This window comes from Hyperolius riggenbachi, chromosome 11 (genome assembly GCF_040937935.1).
Source record: "Hyperolius riggenbachi isolate aHypRig1 chromosome 11, aHypRig1.pri, whole genome shotgun sequence".
Taxonomy (NCBI): Eukaryota; Metazoa; Chordata; class Amphibia; order Anura; family Hyperoliidae; genus Hyperolius; species Hyperolius riggenbachi.
Genome location: NC_090656.1, coordinates 40,130,009 through 40,155,926, shown reverse-complemented (window position 1 = coordinate 40,155,926; position 25,918 = coordinate 40,130,009). Strand labels below are relative to the sequence as shown.

At 49.2% G+C, this 25,918-nt stretch overlaps 1 protein-coding gene across 3 annotated transcripts in view; it reads right to left on the bottom strand.

The window, feature by feature from the left end:
* The window catches only part of SLC7A10 (solute carrier family 7 member 10), a 336,986-nt gene that overhangs the window by 199,647 nt on the left and 111,421 nt on the right, over positions 1-25,918 (bottom strand). For 2 of the 3 annotated variants that reach the window (XM_068260586.1, XM_068260587.1), the window contains exon 2: positions 2,858-2,938. In XM_068260586.1, the coding sequence (XP_068116687.1) occupies positions 2,858-2,938 (81 nt within the window). Of the gene's footprint in view, positions 1-2,857; positions 2,939-18,884; positions 18,985-25,918 lie in introns of those variants that run through there. The other variant, XM_068260588.1, reaches the window with a different exon arrangement.

The following is a 25,918-nucleotide window of genomic DNA, read 5'->3' as shown; positions in this document are numbered from 1 at the left end:
TTCCTCTCAGCTTTCCCTTTTCCCATTATCATTACATCCTTTTCCTCTCAGCTTTCCCTTTTCCCATTATCATTACATCCTTTTCCTCTCAGCTTTCCCTTTTCCCATTCTTATTCCTTCCTTTTGCTCTCAACTTTCCCTTTCCCATTATCATTACATCCTTTTCCCTTCAACTTTCCCTTTTCCCATTATCATTCCTTTCTTTTCCTCTCAGCTTTTCCTTTTCCCATTATCATTCCTTCCTTTTCCCCTCAGCTTTCCTTTCCCGTTATTATTCCTTTCTTTTCCCCTCAGCTTTTCTTTGCCCATTATCATTCCTTCCCTTTTCCTGAGCTTTCCTTTTCCCATTATCATTCCTTCTGGTTCCCCTCAGCTTTCCCTTTTCCCATCATCTTTCCTTCCTTTTCCCCTCAGCTTTTTCCTTTTCTCATTATCATTCCTTTCTTTTCTCCTCAGCTTTCCTTTTTCCCATTATATATTTTTTTTCCTTTCAACTTTTCCTTTTCCTGTTATTTCTCCCTTCCCATAACTTTTCCTTCTTTTCCCCATTATTATCTTTTTTTTCTTTTCCATTTCTCGTCATCTTCTGTTTGCAGTTCCCTTTCCTTATTGTTTTTATTTTCTCTTTCCCTTTCCTATCCCTTTTACCTGTTGCAAGTTGCCACAGAGCATAGTTATGGATGATACTGGAGCAGATATCTTTCTAATTGACACACTTACTCTATCTGATCCATCTAGTTATGCAAGTCCTGCACTATATTTTACTATCACACAACCCAATGCAATAACAACAAACAGTAAGAAGCTGAAAGAGGAACCTTAAACCAGAAGAGCAATTTGCTGATTCACAGCTGGGGAAAGCAAATATTTCCATTGCAGAGGCAGGAATATAACGGCCACAGAGGCTTGTGCGATGAAAGAGAACCTGTCACCAGCGATGTCATTAAGGGTTTGTGAATAGGAACAATAATGTTTGTGCTTATCTAAAGAACTCTGGACACATCCTATCGACACCTGTGTCCGCCTGCATTTGCTGCCATACCCATACACCACCAAATGCAGTAAAAACGGGCCTTAGCAATGCACACAGGGACGGGACAGCTGGTATATGCCTGTATACTCGCACTCGTGGCAGGGAGATGGCACGTTTTTTCCTGCACCACCCTGTATATGGAAGTACAATACTGCCTACTGAATACAAAAGGTATCTGCAAGTTTCCATTCCACATAAGTGAGAAATAATACCCATAATGCACAAGTTTAAGAAGATGTTTAGGAAATGCCTTTGCAAGCAATGCTTTGCAAGCAAGCAATTCAGCACTCCTATAGCTTATTGATCCTTAATGCAGGGCAGAGTCGGTCCTATTTTCTGCCTAGAGAACACTCCACCCTAAGAAGTGGGGCCAGATTACACCCCTCCCCAGTTACAGGTACGTCCAGGGCCGGATTTCTGGCAAGGCCACATAGGCCATGGCCTAGGGCACCAGAAATTTAGGGGCGGCTCAGTGAAGGGCAGTAAAGCTGTTCTATGCAGCCATCCCTATATACAAAGACAGAGTTAACCTTTGAAATATACAAAGACAGAGTTAACCTTTGAACTCTCTATCCTGTACTTGTTTCGTCCCTGCAAGACCTGTAAGCTCTTTTCTGCAGGTACACATAAACCTAACTCTCATGGTGACACAATGGTTCCATCATTAACGAGATGGCAATCATAACATAAAAGTTCTTAAGGAAAACATAATTTATAATCTATACACATATTACTAAAATAGTTATTGTCTGTGACATCCAATGATTGAAAGTAAGGAGAATTCTCATTGTGGCACACAGAGATAACAACCATACAGCCAGTATCGTTGGCCTTGGGTGGTAAAAAGTACAAATCCGGCCCTGGGTACGTCCAGTAGACCAGTGTCATCCCCCCTCCCAGTTAGTACAGCCCATATTTGTAAGAAATGCAATCCCCGCTCATTGGATTCTGCATGTCCTAATCAGAACCACAACACAAGCCTGGTGACAGACAAAGAACAACATTGAGTCTATCTCACAATACTTTCTCTTGAAAGAGGAAAATGAATGTACAGTGTCAGCGGATATCGTGTTCAGTGTCTGACACCAAACCAAATTCTTCACCACGATGGCACAGACTGAGGAAATCATCCTAACCAGGGGAAGACTGAGAGACAGGCGGGGAAGGAAAGAACCCAGAGACGTGATAGGGGAATGGGAGGAAAGCAGGGAGGAGATAGAGGGAAGGGGGAGAAAGAAAAATGTATAGAGGTCCCCTAGCCCTAAGTGCACCCCCATATGTGTCTCCCCCATGGATGTGAGTCCATACAGTGACAACGATTACTGCAGCTCTTTATTATTATACTGCTTACCTGCATATCCATGCAACTGTCTGTTCAGCCAATCACACGACAGCAATCACATGACAGTAGTCACATGACAGCAGTGCATCGAACGTATGCAAACACAGGTCAGGAGCTTCAGTTAAGTCAAACCACAGAATAAGGAAAAAAATGTGAAAGGACCACCACAGCAGGACCACCACAGCAAAACAGTGCGCATTTCAAATCTAAAAGCACCCACAGGTTTTAGACTAGTCCATCTCTTCATGGGGGATTCTCAGGGTTTTCTTTGTTTTCCAAAGCATTTCCTAAACGACAGTTGCTAAGTCTAATTGCCAAAACAATGTGCAAGTGAGTAGGGAGGCTGGCTGGTATCTTACTCTTTTGGAGGTTAAACTGACGTTCAGGAAATGCTTCTGAAAACAAAGAAAACTCTTAGAATCCCCCATGTGGAGATGGACTAGTCCAAAGCCTGTCGGTTTTGTCAGATTTTAACTGCTTACTTTTTTTTCCGCCGTAGTTGTCCTTTAAGTCCAAATAAATCAAGTTCCTGGTCAGTAAATGGGTCATACATGGAGGGCAGCCTATAAATCAAGATAGAAGACAGAAGAATTTATGAAAATGTAAGAGAGGATGAAGAAGTTTGCATAAAAAAGTGTTATTTTATAGCAGGGTCAGTTGCAATGAAATGGGCACATCTAGGCGCACTATCCAGAAACGCTCTGTACACAGCCGGTTGGGATAAAGCCATCCATTCCAACAAGGGAGTGTGAATGTGGCAATATATCGTTGAGTGAGATGCAGTAACACATTATTATTGTGCAACACAACATGCATAGATAGTGATATATTCTATAAATATTAGTAAAATCTACTGGCTGTTTTGCAAAGTGCATAGTTTGTGTGACTTGTGTTCTACACACAGAGTGTATATAGCTTGAGTATGCCAAATAGCGTAATGTGTGCTATACAACAAGCAGGCCCGAATTTACATCACAGGAGTCTATAGGCACAGATGTCCTGGCACCTTAGGCGTCATACCTCCAGGAACCTACAAACTCTGAACTGCACCGCAAGTGTACTGGCTAGCCCAACTGTCATTTCAACCTTACTTCTCTTGTCTGTCATAGGTAGCTACAGGTGTTCCTTAGCATTAGGTAGCCAGAGGTACCCTAAGGATTAAGCAGCTAGAGGTGCCCCCAGACTGAAGGGAGATGTGGTCAGTGGAATGCAGAGACCCAGGTGAGTAACCTCTCATTTACATTCTCATCAGGACTCTGCATAGGGAAAGAGGGATGGAAGCACTTGGGGAGTGAGCCGCCTTTCCATCATCTGGCGCCTGTAGGCACATGCCTACAGTGCCTTATGGTGAATCCAGCCCTGTAGACAAGCAATGTACATGTTCCATGTATAATAAAAATGACACAGACAGCGTAACATACGTAAATGTTACTGATAGTCACACTATGCACGTTGTGGTGTTATAGTGTTAGGTATAATGGCACAGCAACATGCTGCTCCCACAATGGGCTCGTACACATCATAGCATCTGCAGTGTGTCGTTTTCCATCATAATAAAGTGATCTGCACTACTGTACCCTGCACGCATTAGGGCCCTTTTCCACTACCTTGGGTTTTGCGATCTGATTCCGATTGCTAACGGATCGCAAAACGCAGGGTAGAGTAATGCTAATGGAAACGGAAGTGGCCATTGCCATTAGTGCGATCAGATTGCGTCACGATTTTGGCCCGAACGCAATCGTCATCCTGCCACATTTTGAATACGATTGAGCTCTACTATACTGAGTATAGTAGCTCAATTACAATTGCATTAGTGGTTTGAAACATGACTGCCATCTCGATCTCAATTCATAGTGGAAAAAGTCCTTACACCATGTCACAAATCAATGGCAATGCGTTACCGGGTGTTGAGACGCACACATTGCCAGAGGAGGGTGTCACGGAACAGCTATGAGAAACGAGAACGCAATCGCAATCGGTTTATTGCACCGATTGCCAGTGACGCGCTAGAATCTAGATTGGTTGTGTAGGAGGAGCATCTGCAGTCAATCTGGGCTAGCAGTACTTAGATGCAGGATATCTTTTGATGCGTTAATTAGCTTGGGCCAGGCCTGTGTCCAGGAGAATGTTTATTTTAATTACCTCCATTTGGTGAGCCTTTTCATACAGGAAGAGCAAGGAAGCTACTCCCAGCAGGAAGCCTATTCAAAACCTGCTCTCACTCAGACTATCCTGCACCGACCAAGGGCCATCTGAATGCATATGATGTATGGTTTCTTGTCGATTATATGGCAACTGTACATCGCACAGCTATGAAATTCATATAGTCTTATTCTGAAAAATCTGGCCATTGTACTGATATGAAATTCATCGCGATAGCCCGTCTGGTTATTGAGGTATGGCCTTTCTCAAGAACTGGGTCCGCTGCGCTAGCCATGTCTGATGTCATATTAATCTGTATTTTCCGACAAGTATGAATCTGTTATCCACCTAAATATGACTTGTATCGTTTGCGAGTTACGGCATTTTATAAGTTTAAACCTAAAATCTCTCAGAGGGAATGAACTGTCATTGGTGGGTAATTCAGAGGGGGCCAGCATTGCCACACCCCCAAACCAGCTTCATCAAAAGTATCTGCGAGGGGCTCTTCCCTCATTCCTCCATTTTTTCACCTTCCTGAAAGCTGCTACCACTTTGAGGAACAAGTGGTAGCCATTTTGTTTGGACTTTGAACTTTGCTGAAACTGAAACAAAAGGAACTCTACAAGTTTTTCCCAGAACGGACATATTTCCACAAACCCTAAGTATTTTTCTCCTTTTTTATTTCATACTGGCTATTAATGTTTCAATAATTGTTGATTTTAATAATTTTCTGTATATATTAAGTATTTATCTTGCACGTAAATAAAGACTTTATCAAAGTCGTTTACTGTTCCGCTACACCTGCTATACAGCCATACACAGAAACTGAACTCAGGTCTCTGGAGAGACGCTACCATTGTTGATATCTACACAGAATACAGTGTGTTTTAACCGTTTTATTTGCAGGATCAGTCAGTCAGTCGGTAGGGTCCACTGGCCCATACCAGTGGTGGTGGCAGATATACCCTGAAATAGTGTGTAAACTGTAAGTACCGTAATCTCACAGGCTCCCTTTTGGTCGGGCTGCTGCCCAAATTCAGTCGACTTCCGTGCACCGATTGCGACCACAGTTTGCATGGTCTGTGTGCTGAAACCGATTGGAAGGCAATTTGTGTTCCGACCACTAGGGCTCCTGTGACAGAGGGAAAGCGCATTGCAATGGATTCAGTGTGAATACAACCCGTAGTGGGTTGTGACGGTATAATTCCATGGCTACGCACTGCAATGAGATCACAATGGTCGCATTCACATCCTCACATTGGCTGTGCACAGAGGCATATCTGGGTTATAATGCGCCCATGGCAAACACTAAAATTGCGCCCCCCCCCACGTGCGCAATAACAGCCGGTTGCAGGGTGGTGACTGAGTGCAGGCTGAGGGCAGGGTGCAAGGTGCTGTTTGCTGGGGCAGAGGGTGCTGCTTGCTGGGGGCAGAGGGTGCTGCTTGCTGGGGCAGAGGGTGCTGCTTGCTGGGGGAAGAGGGTGCTGCTTGCTGGGGGAAGAGGGTGCTGCTTGTTAGGGGCAGAGGGTGCTGCTGGCTGGTGGCAGAGGGTGCTGCTTACCGAGGTCCGAGGCAGAGGGTTCGGTTGGCTGCAGCAGGGGATGCTTCTTGCTGGGCAGAGGGTGCTTCTGGTGGGCTTAGGGTGCTGCTTAGCTGCTGCCTCACAGTCAATGATGTGCGCACTCTGTGCCACCTGACCGCCTGCAGCTACAGCCACCCACTGTTTCCTGGTAGTCTCGTCTCATCCCACCTCCATCAGTATGCGGCCAATCAGGAGGAGGATCGGGGATACAAGGCAGCGAACGGAGCAGCGCTGACGTTGCTATGGCGACCAGAGATGCTGCTGGGATGGAGGTCCCCGCAGCGTCTCTGGTCACCATAGCAACGTCGGCGCCGCTACGTTTGCTGCCTTGTATCCCCGATCCTCCTCCTGATTGGCTGACTAGTTGAAGGTGGGACTGAGAGGGGAGACTAGCAGGAAACAGTTGGTGGCTGTAGCTGCATGCCTTTGCCAGGTAGCAGGGTGAAACACAGGGGTGGGGGCGCGCTGCACAGCAAGTGTCACAGTGAGCATCGCTTACATTCTCCTGCTTCTCCTCTCATTCTGCGGGCGCAGGTCCGGCGGCACAGACAATTTCGCTGGCGGTAAGCCGGCTACTACAGAGGGGGTGATTAATTGCTTACTGGGGATGCGCCCCCCCAGGTGAGTGACAAGGGGCACCCATGGCAGGTGCCCTATGTGCACCCCTGTAGATACGCCTCTGGCTGTGCATTGGGGTGTGAGCTTCAGGATGCCACGCACACTCTAACTTGTAAATGATTGGGGACGAGGTACCGTGTGCTGTGACGCGAACTGCCAGTTCTGCAATCTGCTGCGATATGCCACATGCACACACTTAGTAAATCAGAAACATAAAGGACCCAGAGATCCTGGGGGAATAGGCTCAGAGGCAGACATAGACCTGTGCAGGCTGTGCAACCGTACAGGGGCTCCATGTCCTCTATGAGCCCATGCAGCTGCACCACAGTTAGGGCATGATTAGCCTCTAGGCTCCGCTCTGCGTATTTCTCTCTGTAACCCATGAGGAAGAGTGATCATTGCTTGTGGCCCAGTAATAACAAGTATAACGCGTGTTACATGAATACAGTGCCTACAGAATGTGACCTAGGTTCTTGTACTATTATGTTATTGACATTATTTGGACCCACCCATGATCTTTTCTGACCATGGCCACTCATATGGGGCCCTCTACATTTATTCCCACTGCTGGCTTTGTCCGCCACGGAATAGGCTGCACCACCAACGTAATAGACACTAAATTCTTTATTTACACTTTAGGTCATGGCAATATAAAACCATCTAACAAGATGTACCGGTCATCACAAAAACAAACCACCCAAAACACATCTCTGTGAAGAGGGACTTCAGTGCACTATTAATAGCGAGTGCCCTGCTGAGCAGCACAATACATCCCACCTGGATTCAATTAGGAGCTCAGCATGGGGGGTGAAGAGCTGGGTCTGTATATATTGGTAATATAATTGTATATATTAGTAAGAAAGTACTGGTGCCAACCATGTGGTTAAATTAGGTGCTTTAAATCCCTATAGTAAGGAAAATAAACAAATTGTATTTGGCTTATTTATACTTACCTGGGTCTTCCTCTCGCCCCATAAGGACCGTGGCCCCCCTCGCCGTCCTCTTCGGCCCCTCTGTTCTTCCACTATGACTTCCGGTAATCTGGTCAGTCGCGGGCTTCTTCGCATGCACGGCTCGGCCGTGTGAGCACCTCTCGTTGAGTTCCTGCGGCCGGGAGTGTTCTGTGCCTGCGCAGTAGTACTGCAAAGTCGCAGAACGATTCCGGGGCCGAGCCACGCATGCGCAGAAGCCAACGACTGGCTGCGACTGACTGGATTGCCGGGAGTCAAATCGATAGAATGGGCTGAACAGGACGGCCAGGGAGGCCACAGTGCTCCTGAGGCTGGAGGAAGCCCCAGGTAAGAATAAATAAGCCACATTTCATCATCTCAGGTTCCCTTTAAAAAGAGATATATGATGATAGGGCAATGCATGATAGTGCAGGGTAGGCAATACACAGCAGCAATAGCCATACTATACCCCAGAACAGAGTCTGCAGCAAGCAAGGGCAGAGATGTGGCATAGTCACGTGACCACCCGTATGACAATCTATTATGTTGGTCCTCCCAAGATATCTGGGTTCTATGTGTTTTTGACTGATGTATTGATCCTGTGTCTTGTACACCCTGAATATAATCGGAGGGCGGATATTCATGCAAATTGCTGTTACAATTAGTAAATCAGGCACACCTCACATTTCAGTAGGCCTATAAAAGACCTGTGTCATTTGATTGTCACAGCAGAGGGCACTTTGGGGGATTTATCTGCAGAGGAGAAAGTAAAGCATGAGGTGGGTGATGTGAGTGACGTGGTCTCTGTCAGCAGTAGAAGCCTCTCCCTTCATCAGGGGGGTGATGTGGGTGACGGGGTCTGTGTCGGCAGTAGAAGGTGGGTGATGTGAGTGACGTGGTCTCTGTCAGCAGTAGAAGGTGGGTGATGTGAGTGACGTGGTCTCTGTCAGCAGTAGAAGGTGGGTGATGTGAGTGACGTGGTCTCTGTCAGCAGTAGAAGGTGGGTGATGTGAGTGACGTGGTCTCTGTCAGCAGTAGAAGGTTGGTGATATGGGTGACATGGTCTCTGTCAGCAGTAGAAGGTGGGTGATGTGAGTGACGTGGTCTCTGTCAGCAGTAGAAGGTGGGTGATGTGAGTGACATGGTCTGTGTCAGCAGTAGAAGGTGGGTGATGTGAGTGACGTGGTCTCTGTCAGCAGTAGAAGGTGGGTGATGTGAGTGACGTGGTCTCTGTCAGCAGAAGAAGGTGGGTGATATGGGTGACATGGTCTCTGTCAGCAGTAGAAGGTGGGTGATATGGGTGACATGGTCTCTGTCAGCAGTAGAAGGTGGGTGATGTGAGTGACGTGGTCTCTGTCAGCAGTAGAAGGTGGGTGATGTGAGTGACGTGGTCTCTGTCAGCAGTAGAAGGTGGGTGATGTGAGTGACGTGGTCTCTGTCAGCAGCAGAAGGTAGGTGATGTGGATGACGTGGTCTCTGTCAGCAGTAGAAGGTGGGTGATGTGGGTGGCGTGGTCTCTGTCAGCAGTAGAAGGTGGGTGATGTGAGTGACGTGGTCTCTGTCAGCAGCAAAAGGTGGGTGATATGGGTGACATGGTCTCTGTCAGCAGTAGAAGGTGGGTGATGTGAGTGACGTGGTCTCTGTCAGCAGTAGAAGGTGGGTGATGTGAGTGACGTGGTCTCTGTCAGCAGTAGAAGGTGGGTGATGTGAATGATGTGGTCTCTGTCAGCAGTAGAAGGTGAGTGATGTGAGTGACGTGGTCTCTGTCAGCAGCAGAAGCCTCTCACTTCATTATGGAGCAGTGTGCAGTACCTCATCCATATTTCCTGCTGCAGCAATCAAGGTTTGGCCAGTGCTCCTCCCTCCCAGCTGAGAATTGCCTCACCGACCTCTAATCTGGGACGAAGATTTTCTGTCTGCATTTAAGCCTTATCTCTTCTTACATAACAAGCAGACCCATTTGTCTTTTTTTTGTAACATTTACAGTTTCATCACTGCTGTTACTCACACCTCCTCTTCAGATTTCTGGAAGAATCTCCTGTCATTTACATAATTCTCTAATTTGAAGAGTCAGCATGCTGGAGCGTATTGCATAGAAATGGACTGTCAGTAACATCAGACAGCCGGGTTCCTCTGCTCATACCCTCCATAAATGTCCAATACAAAGATTTTTTTTATGTTAAAGCGGTATTAAACGCTGACATAATATTAAATAAAAATGTGTTTTTCTTCTTTTTTTATAACCCATACAGTTTCTTTTCTACACAAGTAGTAGTATTCATTTAGAAATTACAAGTTCCCAAAGTACAGTTTATTTGCTCTGAAAGCTGCCAGTGCATTTTATCTATAGCTACAGTATTTATATATTGTAATCTACCCAGTGACTTCTTCTGAACTGTGTCTGATCTGGACAAGTTAAGGTAGCCATACACTGGTCGATTTGCCATCAGATTCGACCAACAGATAGATCCCTCTCTGATCGAATCTGATCAGAGAGGGATCGTATGGCTGCCTTTACTGCAAACAGATTGTGAATCGATTTCAGCCTGAAACCGATCACAATCTGCTGAGCTGCCGCTGTCGCCCCCCGGGCCCCCGCATACATTACCTGAAGCCTGGTCCCGGGCATCTTCTCTGCATCAGCTTCCGCATCCCAGCATCCGGCATAACTTTCTGTCACTCCAGTGACAGCGGAAGTTCAAATAGAGCGCCCTCTATTTGTACTTCCGCTGTCACTGCAGTGACACAGGAAGTTATGCTGGATGCCGGGATTGCGGAAGCTGATTCGGAGAAGATGCCAGCCGGGAGCCGGGAGGTGATGCGGAGAAGATGCCGGGAGCCAGCTTCAGGTAATGTATACCTGCGTCGGTCGTACGCCGCTAGCGATGCGCTCCTTACCCGCGACGATCGACGGTAATTTTCCACACGGCGCAATCGACGGGACCGATCTATTTCGGGCCGAAATAGATCGAAAATTAGTGTGTTGCGTGAACGATTTGACAGCAGATTCGATCCCAGTGACCGAATCTGCTGTCGATCGGCAGGAAATCGGGCCAGTATACGGCCAGCTTTAGGAGTTTCTGCTCTGCCAGGGAATGTTTACATTCCTCTCTTGCTTAAATAAACACAAGATAATGTTATCACCTCTTCGGATTGGGATCTCACTGCAGGGAGCTTTCTATTGAAAAAGTAAGTCCTGTGTTTAACGGTTTCAATGCTGTTCTGCTTAAAAAAAATAATATTTTAGAGCAAAGAAGAAATGCTGGGTTTCATACCATTTTAAGGTGCTTATACATCTAGTGATGTATGGGCAGATCGACCAAAAAGACAGAATCTGATTAGAGAGAGATCTGTTGCCTGCCCATACACCACAGGGCGATTCCCAAATGATCTCAGCCTGAAGTCTATCAGGAATCCCCCATGCGCCGCTGTCACATGGAGCCACTGTGTGGTGGTGCGTATACCACGTGGCACGTGTGTGATGTCACATGGGGGGGGGGGTATTTACACTTAGGGGTGGTCAGGCAGGCGGCGTCCGTCATGATATCATACGCCATTATTGTTGACCATATTGGACTAAAATCTTTCCAGAATGTCCAATCGACGCATTTATATGGCCTAAAAATGTTTGAATGATCAATCGGTCAGGCTTGTTGCGGCACCAAATTTCACCTGATTTGATAAAATTATAATTATCAAATCGGATGGTTGATCAGGCCACAAAATCAGTGGATGTATGGCCACGTTTAGTTTTGAATAGCAGAAATCTGGATAAAACCTTCTGAGCATTTTATTAGTGTCTCTGTCCCCAGTGGAGAAATTATTCCCCACTTCCCTCTCTTGGACTGCCGCAGGGTCTTGCCAGTTGTATGCGGTCCAATCTTATTCATTAAAGGCATTAAAGTAATAACTCTTGTTGTTATGTCTTCAGATTCACCCCATGACTAACTGTACAAGATTTCCAGAAACCGAAGCTTCTTCAACTGGAGCAGAACCGTATAAATCAGTACAGATAGTCAATAAAGGTATTACCGAAACAACTTTAGTTGTTATGTCATGGGGTTTTGTAGTTTGTGAACATCAGGGCCGGATTTACTATAAGGCACTGTAGGCATGTGCCTACAGGCGCCTGATGATGGAGAGGCGGCTCCCTCACTCACTCCCTATTGAGAGTCCTGATCAGAGTGTAAATGAGAGGTTACTCACCTCGCTCTCAGCATTCCACTGATGAGATCTCCCTTCAGTCTGGGGCATCTCTAGCTACCCAATACTGAGGTTCCTCTGGCTACCTGATACTAAAGAGCACCTGTAGCTGACTATGACGGGCATGGTAAGTAAGGGAGAAGTGACAGCAGGCCAGCCAGCCCACTTGCAGTGCGGTTCGCTGGGAGTTTGCAGGTTCATGGAGGGTGAAGTGCCTACAGGCTCCCGTGATGTAAATCCGGGCCTGGTGAACATGGTTAGTCCTCAGGGGTATGATGGACACCAATAAGATTTAGTTGGGTATTCTAATCTACAGAAATATATTATATATACTGCGGTTTTTGCCTTTGAGAATTTTTCTACTTCCCAGCTATAAAAGAAATCAGGAAACTCTAGTAAACAGGCTCCAATACCTCAACATGTTATCCCAAAATAAAGAGAAGTATTTTCCCCCCAGGAATTGGGGCTGAATTCTGGAAATGCTGATTGTGATGCTGGTGCTCTGGCCATAATACGTTCTCTGTCAGTCACCTAGAACAAACACACAGGTCAGGTGGATTTTATCGAAAAACAAAGAGGCACCACTCTTTGTTCCCAAACGCATCGTGGTACCAAGGCCTCATGCCTATAGGACACTACAGGAGGCCAGAACGCTGCAATGATGTGCTGCCCCCTTACAAAAGGCACCTCAGGAGGCCAGGAAGCTGCAATTATGTGCTGCCACCTCCCAGAATGCACCTCAGGAGGCCAGGACGCTGCAATGATGTGCTGCCCCCTCCCAGAAGGCACCTTAGGAGGCCAGGACGCTGCAATTATGTGCTGCCCCTCCCAGAATGCACCTGAGGAGGCCAGGACTCTGCAATTATGTGCTGCCCCCTCCCAGGAGACACCTCATGAGGCCAGAATGCTGCAATGATGTGCTGCCCCCTCCCAGAAGGCACCTCAGGAGGCAAGGGTGCTGCAATCAAGTGCTACTCCCTCCCAGAAGGCACCTCAGGAGGCCAGGACACTGCAATGATGTGCTGTCCCCTCCCAGAATGCACCCCAGGAGGCCAGGACGCTGCAATGATGTGCTTCCCCCTCCCAGAAGGCACCTCAGGAGGCCAGGATGCTGCAATTATGTTCTGCCCCCTCCCAGTAGGCACCTCAGGAGGTCAGGACACTGCAATCATGTACTGCCCCCTCCCAGAAGGCACCTCAGGAGGCCAGGACACTGCAATTATGTGCTGCCCCCTCTCAGAAGGCACCTCAGGAGGCCAGGATGCTGCAATCATGTGCTGCCCCTCCCAGAATGCACCTGAGGAGGCCAGGACTCTGCAATTATGTGCTGCCCCCTCCCAGGAGACACCTCATAAGGCCAGAATGCTGCAATGATGTGCTGCCCTCTCCCAGAAGGCACCTCAGGAGGCCAGGACACAGCAATCATGTGCTGCCCCCTCCCAGAAGGCACCACAGGAGGCCAGGACGCTGCAATCATGTGCTGCCCCCTCCCTGAAGGCACCTCAGGAGGCCAGGATGCTGCAATCATGTTCTACCCCTCCCAGAATGCACCCGAGGAGGCCAGGACTCTGCAATTATGTGCTGCCCCCTCCCAGGAGACGCCTCATGAGGCCAGAATGCTGCAATGATGTGCTGCCCCCTCCCAGGAGACGCCTCATGAGGCCAGAATGCTGCAATGATGTGCTGCCCCCTCCCAGAAGGCACCTCAGGAGGCAAGGGTGCTGCAATCATGTGCTGCCCCCTCCCAGAATGCACCTCAGGAGGCCAGGACACTGCAATTATGTGCTGCCCCCTCCCAGAAGGCACCTCAGGAGGCCAGGATGCTGCAATCATGTGCTGTCCCCTCCCAGAATGCACCCCAGGAGGCCAGGATGCTGCAATGATGTGCTGTCCCCTCCCAGAAGGCACCTCAGGAGGCAAGGGTGCTGCAATCATGTGCTGCCCCCTCCCAGAAGGCACCTCAGGAGGCCAGGACGCTGCAATGATGTGCTGCTCCCTTCCAGAAGGCACCTCAGGAGGCCAGGACGCTGCAATCATGTGCTGCCCCTCCCAGAATGCACCTGAGGAGGCCAGGACGCTGCAATTATGTGTTGCCACCTCCCAGAAGGAACCCCAGGAGGCCAGGATGCTGCAATTATGTGTTGCCCCCTCTCAGAAGGCACCTCAGGAGGCCAGGACGCTGCAATGATGTTCTGCCCCCTCCCAGAAGGCACCTCAGGAGGCCAGGACACTGCAATCATGTGCTGCCCCCTCCCAGAAGGCACCTCAGGAGGCCAGGACGCTGCAATTATGTGCTGCCCCCTCCCAGAAGGCACCTCAGGAGGCCAGGATGCTGCAATCATGTGCTGCCCCTCCCAGAATGCACCTGAGGAGGCCAGGACTCTGCAATTATGTGCTGCCCCCTCCCAGGAGACACCTCATGAGGCCAGAATGCTGCAATGATGTGCTGCCCCCTCCCAGAAGGCACCTCAGGAGGCAAGGGTGCTGCAATCAAGTGCTACTCCCTCCCAGAAGGCACCTCAGGAGGCCAGGACACTGCAATGATGTGCTGTCCCCTCCCAGAATGCACCCCAGGAGGCCAGGACGCTGCAATGATGTGCTTCCCCCTCCCAGAAGGCACCTCAGGAGGCCAGGATGCTGCAATTATGTTCTGCCCCCTCCCAGTAGGCACCTCAGGAGGTCAGGACACTGCAATCATGTACTGCCCCCTCCCAGAAGGCACCTCAGGAGGCCAGGACACTGCAATTATGTGCTGCCCCCTCCCAGAAGGCACCTCAGGAGGCCAGGATGCTGCAATCATGTGCTGCCCCTCCCAGAATGCACCTGAGGAGGCCAGGACTCTGCAATTATGTGCTGCCCCCTCCCAGGAGACACCTCATAAGGCCAGAATGCTGCAATGATGTGCTGCCCCCTCCCAGAAGGCACCTCAGGAGGCCAGGACACAGCAATCATGTGCTGCCCCCTCCCAGAAGGCACCTCAGGAGGCCAGGACGCTGCAATCATGTGCTGCCCCCTCCCTGAAGGCACCTCAGGAGGCCAGGATGCTGCAATCATGTTCTACCCCTCCCAGAATGCACCTGAGGAGGCCAGGACTCTGCAATTATGTGCTGCCCCCTCCCAGGAGACGCCTCATGAGGCCAGAATGCTGCAATGATGTGCTGCCCCCTCCCAGGAGACGCCTCATGAGGCCAGAATGCTGCAATGATTTGCTGCCCCCTCCCAGAAGGCACCTCAGGAGGCAAGGGTGCTGCAATCATGTGCTGCCCCCTCCCAGAATGCACCTCAGGAGGCCAGGACACTGCAATTATGTGCTGCCCCCTCCCAGAAGGCACCTCAGGAGGCCAGGATGCTGCAATCATGTGCTGACCCTCCCAGAATGCACCTCAGGAGGCCAGGACACTGCAATCATGTGCTGCCCCCTCCCAGAAGGCACCTCAGGAGGCCAGGACTCTGCAATCATGTGCTGTCCCCTCCTAGAATGCACCCCAGGAGGCCAGGATGCTGCAATGATGTGCTGTCCCCTCCCAGAAGGCACCTCAGGAGGCAAGGGTGCTGCAATCATGTGCTGCCCCCTCCCAGAAGGCACCTCAGGAGGCCAGGACGCTGCAATGATGTGCTGCTCCCTTCCAGAAGGCACCTCAGGAGGCCAGGACGCTGCAATCATGTGCTGCCCCTCCCAGAATGCACCTGAGGAGGCCAGGACGCTGCAATTATGTGTTGCCACCTCCCAGAAGGAACCCCAGGAGGCCAGGATGCTGCAATTATGTGTTGCCCCCTCTCAGAAGGCACCTCAGGAGGCCAGGACGCTGCAATGATGTTCTGCCCTCTCCCAGTAGGCACCTCAGGAGGCCAGGACACTGCAATCATGTGCTGCCCCCTCCCAGAAGGCACCTCAGGAGGCCAGGACGCTGCAATTATGTGCTGCCCCCTCCCAGAAGGCACCTCAGGAGGCCAGGATGCTGCAATTATGTGCTGCCCCTCCCAGAATGCACCTGAGGAGGCCAGGACTCTGCAATTATGTGCTGCCCCCTCCCAGGAGACACCTCATGAGGCCAGAATGCTGCAATGATGTGCTGCCCCCTCCCAGAAGGCACCTCAGGAGGCCAGGACTCTGCAATTATGTGCTGCCCCTCCCAGGAGACACCTCATGACGCTAGAATGCTGCAATGATGTGCTGTCCCTTCCCAGAAGGCACCTCAGGAGGCAAGGGTGCTGCAATCATGTGCTACTCCCTCCCAGAAGGCACCTCAGGAGGCCAGGACACTGCAATGATGTGCTGTCCCCTCCCAGAATGCACCCCAGGAGGCCAGGACGCTGCAATGATGTGCTGCCCCCTCCCAGAAGGCACATCAGGAGGCCAGGATGCTGCAATTATGTTCTGCCCCCTCCCAGTAGGCACCTCAGGAGGCCAGGACACTGCAATCATGTACTGCCCCCTCCCAGAAGGCACCTCAGGAGGCCAGGACGCTGCAATTATGTGCTGCCCCCTCCCAGAAGGCACCTCAGGAGGCCAGGACGCTGCAATCATGTGCTGCCCCTCCCAGAATGCACCTGAGGAGGCCAGGACTCTGCAATTATGTGCTGCCCCCTCCCAGGAGACATCTCATAAGGCCAGAATGCTGCAATGATGCGCTGCCCCCTCCCAGAATGCACCCCAGGAGGCCAGGATGCTGCAATGATGTGCTGTCCCCTCCCAGATGGCTCCTCAGGAGGCCAGGATGCTGCAATTATGTGCTGCCCCCTCCCAGAAGGCACCTCAGGAGGCCAGGACACAGCAATCATGTGCTGCCCCCTCCCAGAAGGCACCCCAGGAGGCCAGGATGCTGCAATTATGTTCTGCCCCCTCCCAGTAGGCACCTCAGGAGGCCAGGACACTGCAATCATGTACTGCCCCCTCCCAGAAGGCACCTCAGGAGGCCAGGACGCTGCAATTATGTGCTGCCCCCTCCCAGAAGGCACCTCAGGAGGCCAGGATGCTGCAATCATGTTCTACCCCTCCCAGAATGCACCTGAGGAGGCCAGGACTCTGCAATTATGTGCTGCCCCCTCCCAGGAGACTCCTCATGAGGCCAGAATGCTGCAATGATGTGCTGCCCCCTCCCAGAAGGCACCTCAGGAGGCAAGGGTGCTGCAATCATGTGCTGCCCCCTCCCAGAAGGCACCTCAGGAGGCCAGGACACTGCAATGATGTGCTGTCCCCTCCCAGAATGCACCCCAGGAGGCCAGGATGCTGCAATGATGTGCTGTCCCCTCCCAGAAGGCACCTCAGGAGGCCAGGATGCTGCAATCATGTGCTGCCCCTCCCAGAATGCACCTCAGGAGGCCAGGACACTGCAATCCTGTGCTGCCCCCTCCCAGAAGGCACCCCAGGAGGTCAGAATGCTGCAATGATGTGCTGCCCCCTCCCAGAAGGCACCTCAGGAGGCAAGGGTGCTGCAATCATGTGCTGCCCCCTCCCAGAAGGCACCTCAGGAGGCCAGGACACTGCAATCATGTGCTGTCCCCTCCCAGAATTCACCCCAGGAGGCCAGGATGCTGCAATGATGTGCTGTCCCCTCCCAGAAGGCACCTCAGGAGGCAAGGGTGCTGCAATCATGTGCTGCCCCCTCCCAGAAGGCACCTCAGGAGGCCAGGACGCTGCAACCATGTGTTGCTCCTCCCAGAATGCACCTGAGGAGGCCAGGACGCTGCAATTATGTGTTGCCACCTCCCAGAAGGAACCCCAGGAGGCCAGGATGCTGCAATTATGTGCTGCCCCCTCCCAGAAGGCACCTCAGGAGGCCAGGACGCTGCAATGATGTGCTTACCCCTCCCAGAAGGCACCCCAGGAGGCCAGGACGCTGCAATTATGTGCTGCCCCCTCCCGGAAGGCACCTCAGGAGGCCAGGATGCTGCAATTATGTGCTGCCCCCTCCCAGAAGGCACCTCAGGAGGCCAGGATGCTGCAATCATGTGCTGCCCCTCCCAGAAGGCACCTCAGGAGGCAAGAATGCTGCAATCATGTGCTGCCCCTCCCAGAATGCACCTGAGGAGACCAGGACTCTGCAATTATGTGCTGCCCCCTCCCAGGAGACCCTCAGGAGGCCAGAATGCTGCAATGATGTGCTGCCCCCTCCCAGAAGGCACCTCAGGAGACAAGGGTGCTGCAATCATGTGCTGCCCCCTTCCAGAAGGTACCTCAGGAGGCCAGGACACTGCAATGATGTGCTGTCCCCTCCCAGAAGGCACCTCAGGAGGCCAGGACGCTGCAATGATGTGCTGCCCCCTCCCAGAATGCACCTGAGGAGGCCAGGACGCTGCAATTATGTGTTGCCCCCTCCCAGAAGGCACCCCAGGAGGCCAAACCGCTGCAATTATGTGTTGCCCCCTCCCAGAAGGCACCCCAGGAGGCCAGGATGCTGCAATGATGTGCTGCCCGCTCCCAGAAGGCACCTCAGGAGGCCAGGACACTGCAATGATGTGATGCCTCCTCCCAGAAGGCACCTCAGGAGGCCAGGATGCTGCAATCATGTGTTGCCCCCTCCCAGGAGGCACCTCAGGAGGCAGGACGCTGCAATAATGTGCTGCCCCCTCCCAGAAGACATCTAAGGAGGCCAGGACACTGCAATGATGTGCTTCCCCCTCCCAGAAGGCACCTCGAGGCCAGGACACTGCAATGATGTGATGCCCCTTCTCCTGAAGGCACTGAGACCACTGCCAGTCTCTGTGGCAAGTATGAGGAGATTTTAGGAGGGTGAGAAAGGATGAATAAAAACACTGCCGGAAAAGTGCTTCAAGAGGAGCAACATTACATTACAGCTGCAGTCTTTCTATTCAAAATAGGCTACTTTGTTCATTTGAGCTGAAAGAATGACAAGGCAGGTATGGTAATTCCCACAAGGCTTTCCCCCCAAAATTGTGTGCAGACTGTGGTCAAGATTGTTAAACCCGCTGATGGACAATTAGTGATGTGATAATAATAATGAGAGCTGGTGGAGTGACAGTTTAAATAAATCACTATGTTTTATAACTTACATAAAAAGGGTTAAATCACCAGAAATACTTCAGCTTCTCTCCTGAGGCATCGTTGGCCCTCTTCCTTCCCAGAATCCCTCTCCTCAGCCCACAGAGAGCTAAACATAAGCATTAGGGGCGGAAGAACAAGGACTAGAGAGGTTTCTGCACTCTGAAACTCGCCTGATATTTTTGTTTCTGTGACAAGATCCACCCTCTGAATCTGCCACTGATTTACAGCAGAGTACATTGTGCCAAGGCCAACATTTTTGGCACGGTGCTCTCAGGCCTGAGGGCAATAGAAGCCTGGTTAGAAGACAGGAAAAGGTCACAGAGAAGCAGGTTAATTGAGAGACCTTAAAGGGGTTTGGCAGCTTCAACTTTCTGGCTCATTTGAGCCTTCCTGACAGTTTTACTGAACAATGCTTTCTTCTGGCAACTTGGCTAGAGTTTTCAAAACCAATATTGTTCTCCAAAAATTTCAGCTTCAATAAATGCAATGTTAAAATACCAAATAAAGAAGAGTACCGACTTCTATCTGAGATCATCCTTGACGGTTTGACAGATGAGCTGTGGTGTTGGGAGGGTAGCTGTTTGACCAAGGGGCTCTCCTCTCCAAACACCATAAGTCAATGTGGCATATTCCCAGCATCAGACAAGGCAAAGCTAATAACCCTTATCTTCTGGGTCATCTTGAATCTGCAGCTCGGCATTTCCAGTGTTTCGTTGGGAAAGTCAGCATGGCTAAGCTTATGAAGTTCACAGGTGCAGCTATCTTTTGATATCTAGGCTTGTTGGTAGTAGGACAGACTGGGCAGTGTATAGCCACCTTAACTTAGCTTCTGTATATTAAGTAAAGCATTTAAATAGACCAGGAGACGAGTGGGAATAAAAGTTTTATACATACCTGGGGCTTCCTCCAGCCCCCTCCGCGCAAATCGCTCCCACACCGGCGTCTAAATCCTCATGGATGCTCCGGTAGCAGCCACGCTTGGCTGTCCTGCTGAGAGTAGAGTCTAAATCACACACCTGAAACAAGCATGCAGATAATCCACTAACACTTCAGTTAGAGCACCTGATCTCCATGCTTGTTCAGGATCTAAGGCTACATGTATTAGATGCAGGAATTATGGAACATTTTCGTAAACGTCTTCCTAATGTTTGTAGCATTGGTGAAACTTGCTATAATCAAACATTTACCAGTGTTATTTAGTAGCTTTTGGTACATTTTGTCATATAAAACACGGTTTAGGCTTGCTTTATATAAAATATAGTAAAAATGGGGTGGTCAAAAATATTAGCCTCGTGTGAATGTTTGCGTTCAAAACACACCTATAGTAATGAACTAATCAGCTGTGAAACCACACCGGTGAAGTCAATTGGCTTCCTAACAACAACTGCAGTCAATTGGCTTTCTAACAACATTCAATCTGCATGGTAAAGGAACAAGGCTCCTGAACACACGAGAGGGACTAGTGTTACTCACCAAGCCAAAGGCAAAGGAAATCAGGCTGGAGCTCAGAAAGAAAATAGTAGAGGCTCATGATAAGGGGGAAGGCTATGCTGCCATTTGCAAGTGATGCTCAATGTCTAGAACTGTTGTATGCTGCACCACTGCCAAGCAGAGCTGGGACAAGGTCCTCCAGCACCCAAGGCTGAGACACCAAAGTGCGCCCCTCCATCCCTCCCATACGAGCCATCACACACTGATTGCTATTAGACTAAGAGGTGCCACAGGGCCCACAACCTCCCCAACACCTTAATATCTAGTTATCTGGCTTGCAGTCACTACCATGTATCCCCTTTTCTTATTTCTTTCTGCTTCAAACACAATTAGGAATGACAGCTGAATGAATTGTGCGCCCCCTCCTATACTGCGCCCTGAGGCTGGAGCCTCTCCAGCCTATGCCTCGGCCCGGCCCTGCTGCCAAGTACAAGGAGATACAGTGGGAATGCGAAAGTTTGTGCAACTTTGCTAATAGTCATGATTTTCCTGTATAAATGGTTGGTTGTTACAATAAAAAATGTCAGTTAAATATATCATATGGGAGACACACACAGTGATATTTGAGAAGTGAAATTAAGTTTATTGCATTAACAGAAAGTGCGCAATAAGTGTTTAAATAAAATTAGGCAGGTGCATAAATGTGAGCACTCTTGTCATTTTATTGATTCCAAAACCTTTAGAACTAATTATTGGAACTCAAATTGGCTTGGTAAGCTTAGTGACCCCTGACCTACATACACAGGTGAATCCAATTATAAGAAAGAGTATTTAAGGGGGTCAATTGTAAGTTTCCCTCCTCTGTTAAATTTCTCTGAAGAGTAGCAACATGGGGGTCTCAAAACAATTCTCCAATGATCTGAAGACATTGATTGTTCACCATCATGGTTTAGGGGAAGGATACAGAATGCTGTCTCAGAGAGCCACTCTGATGCCCTACCTCCAGAACCAGGCCAGAAGACGCTACTCGGCATCATTGCTGCAGCATCAGGAGCAACATTATAAGTATCGGTGTCTTCTATTTTAGAGGTGAAGGGGACATTTAACGTTAGGTGAGGAGAACCAACTTAAGAAGGCACTCAGCGTGACGTAATCCTCAGCCTTCTTCACCAAAATGGTCTTGGCAATTACTCACTAGAGACAAGAAGAAATAGATATAAGCTCACCCAAAAAGAAGTGGTCAGGGGTCAGGGCTGGTGCAATGTTCATAGCTAGCTGTTACAATCCCGAGAGAGCAGCAGCTCCATGACTCAAAGAGGTCAAAGCAGCTCCACAACTGTGAGAGAAGGGGAATTATTCATTTGTTATTACAGCTGAAATAAGCTCAGATTTTTGGAGTGGAGTCATTTTGGTCCTGGACAGAGCATCAGCTAGAACTGTGTCACGTAATACTGTGCCAGTGAAAAAAGTAGTAGTGAATAAAGGTGTATTGTCTGTGATAAAGACGGAGTACAGTGACGTCAGCCTTTGAGAGTCGACTTTCTGAGGTCCGGATGCAACCTAGCAACTAGCGTGTGTCCCTGTACACACGCTAGATGAAATATGGCTGAGGTGGCTGATAACGATCAAGGGCATTGTTCTCTCCACGTTATATCACTTTTGTGCAGCTCCGTCAGCCCTCCTCCCCTCCCCTGCATAGCAACAGAACACATCGCTAGTCTATAGGCAAGTGTCATCCCTGCAGTGTCCCCTGAGAGATCAAGTGTGGATCCATGCCGGACGGTGCATAGGAGGCTATATGCATCCGGAAATATCTGTCCAGATAGGATTAAGTGGTTAAAGGGGAATTTCAGCCTAAACAAACATACTGTCATTAAGTTACATTAGTTATGTTAACTAAAATAGATAATAAAATAAAATAGTTAACATCATCTCTTACCCACCCTGTTTTAAAAGAACAGGCAAGTGTTTGATTTCATGATGGCAGCCATCTTTTTGGTTGAAAGGAGGTGACAGAGAGCATGAGACACAGTTCCAACTGTCCTGTGTCCTGATCACCCCTCCCAGCTGCGCGCTAGGCTTCAAATCTCAAATTCCAAATTGAAAAAAAAAAAAAAAACTAAAACAGCAGAATGAGAACAACAACATCAGAAATCCCATCGTGCTTTGCACAGCATCAGGGGAAAAATGCCTGAGTAGTTTTCTTCTGTGTAGCTAAAAATGAGGCTTGGGTAAGAAAAACAAAGTTCTGATGCTGTGAAACTGTTAGAGATACACCCAGCCTTTTCAGTGCTGCTGAGTAGATTTTTAGTCTGGAGGTTCACTTTAACGTTTTAGGACATTTCTGAGTTATCGACTACCCAGGCCGGCAAGCTCATGGTGAACCAGAACTCCTAGGATTATGTAAGGGCCTACAAAGGACCAAAAAAGCCCTCTTACTAAAATGCTATACAAAATAAAAGTTTGCCTTCTGACATTTCGGAAATGCTAAATAACCTAAGTAGCAAGATGTACAGTGAATAACCCCCTGCCCACACCCCTGGGGGAAAAAACAATACAATTATTAGCAGCACCTGAAACCAGAGCCGGGCCGAGGCATAGGCTGGAGAGGCTCCAGCCTCAGGGCGCAGTGTAGGAGGGGGCGCACAACTCACTCAGCTATCATTTCCAATTGTGTTTGAAGCAGAAAGAAATAAGAAAAGGGGATACATGACAGTGACTGCAAGCCAGATAACTAGAGATTAAGGTGTTGGGGAGGTTGGGGGCCCTGGGGTGCCTCTTACTCTAATAGCAATCAGAGTGATGGCTGGGGTGGGAGGGATGAAGGGGCGCACTTTGCTGTCTCAGCCTTGGGTGCTGAAGGACCTTGTCCCGGCTCTGCCTGAAACTAACATAGTAATAGTTTGCTGAATCCTGTTTAGACAGTAAATACATTCCAGAGGCTGATGACATCAGCACATGAGCCCCGCTGCCAGCTGGCTGCCCGCAGAGCTATCTCAGCACCCAGAGATACCCGGAGCTTTCATTTCTGAGTTTATTTTCTGTAAAATTCCTTGAAGTAACCACTACCCTCCCACACACAGGCAAGACAACACACGCTGAGCAGCCCCTGCCAGGGGGAACTACGCCATGACTGTTCACTACACATTCTGTTTAGAAGAGGAACTGTAACCAAGGATTGAACTGCATCCCACTCAGTAGCTGATACCCCCTTTCCCATGAGAAATCTTTTCCTTTTCTCAAACGGATCATCAGGGGGGTCTGTACGGCTGATATTGTGGTGAAACCCCTCCCACAGTGTGATGTCATGACCATGGTCCTGACCGTTTGCTGTCTGTGAACCTTGTTGCATTGTGGGAAATTACAGCTTTTTCCAGCTGACAAGTAAGCAGTATCTCCCTTAGTGCATAGAACTCCCAGTAACGAACATTCTGTACAGATAACCTGGCAGAACTAAAGATGTCATCACCAGTAATACATTTCAGAATATAAATCGGGGAGAAGAATAATTTTACAATGGGCAAACACTGACTAAATAATCTATAGATGAATACTGTAAAAAATAGGCAAATGTATTTATTATGTTATTTTCACTACAGCTCATCTTTAACTATTACTGGTGCAAACCTGGTATCCTATAAATGATCCTAACACTATTCTTACCCAAGCACAGAATATGGGAGTACGAGAGGAATCAGTGCGGGAGACTTGGGCGCAGGATACAGCTGGTATATGGCTGATCCTGCTGCTGCACAAGTCCCGGCCGTGTTAATTACTATTCCCCCTCCAGGCCGCCATGGATAGTGGGGGGAATGAAATAATTCGGCTTCCAGCTATTGCTGGCGGCCGAATCATTGTGTTTTATAAGACACTTTAGCTCCGTCTTCTGACATCGCCGAAGTTACTCACTGTGCGCCGCTATAGCCATAATTCCTATTATGGTCTATGGTGGCGCCGGCTGCAAATCTGCTGCGCTGGAATGGAAGAGTCCGGAATATGGGCCTGGAGGAGTACATTTATCATTGGACCAAGATGGGAATACCACACTCTCCTGTGGCATAACCCACGGCAACAAGAACGCCAAAGAATGATTGATACCCAAATGTGAATTGCAATATTCCCGCAGATTGATGGTCGAATTGATTGTTTCCTACAGGTCTGATCTGATTTCCGATCATTTTTGTCATCGATTTTGTATAGAAGTGATTCGAAAAACCGATCATAAAAACAATTGGAAATCAGATTGGACCTGTCAGAAATAATCGTTTTGACCGTCAATCTGACAGAATATTGCATTGTGTGTACCAGGCATAAGGGTCCGTATGTGTGCTAGATGTAAATCGTCACACACAAAAGAGCAACCTCACCCAAACGATGTTGTACACAGACACCAATATTCCAACCAATGATGGCGTTCAAATACTGCGCAGGCAGGCGGGAGAAGCATGTCACACAGCGTATGCACTGCAACTAGCATGCCAAAATGTGGTGTGAACGACATAGTATACACTGACTACATGATATCTGCTTAAAGAGTAACTGTTAGCCCCAAAAATGAAATTTAAATCTCTATTGCAATGTTTTATTTACTTTTTAAGGGAGCCAAAAAGGCAATGCAGAAGTTAAAAATCAATCTAATTTTTTTACTATGTAGCCTTTTCCCAGGACGCAAAGCCGCATAACAGATACTGCTGAGCATGCAGAGCATGCCCATGTCTGCCCGACCCCCCTCTCCCCCCAGGACCAGGTGCCGATATATTCTCACCCCAAACAGCTGACCGCTCTGACACGGAGAGAGAGCGGGAGCACTTCCAGCGCCGCCACCGCAGAGCAGCCGCCGCCGTGCATCTCTCTCCTGCTCGTGATTCTCTCACATGTGACTCGGCGGCGGCTGCTCTGCGGTGGCGGCGCTGGAAGTGCTCCCGCTCTCTCTCCGTGTCAGAGCGGTCAGCTGTTTGGGGTGAGAATATATCGGCACCTGGTCCTGGCGGGGAGAGGGGGGTCGGGCAGACATGGGCATGCTCTGCATGCTCAGCAGTATCTGTTATGCGGCTTTGCGTCCTGGGGAAAAGGCTACATAGTAAAAAAATTAGATTGATTTTTAACTTCTGCATTGCCTTTTTGGCTCCCTTAAAAAGTAAATAAAACATTGCAATAGAGATTTAAATTTCATTTTTGGGGCTAACAGTTACTCTTTAAGGATCGTCACAATCGATGTGTGAACAAGGCTTTAGACTGGCTGGTTCACATCAGCAGATAAAACAGACCGTTTATCGCATCAGATCAGCAGACTAGTTCATATATGTCTGTAGTGATCATTGTGCAGTCCACAGTTCCGGACACAGGATGCAATGGGCACAATTCCAGTTCATTCTCTTCAGAAAAGAGGCATCTTGTCAAGGCATAATCAGCGCCGGATTAGTGGAAAGGCTACAAAGGTGCGGGCCTTGGGCAGCTGCAGCCAAAGGCGGCACCTGGACATGAAAGAGGAGGAGTTGCTACATATGAAAGAGGAGGCTGAAAATGGGGAGCAACACATAAAAAGGGGAAATAGATGCTCAAGGGAGCTGTTTTTGAAAGAAAGGCAGCATGGTGGAATAGTGATTAGCGC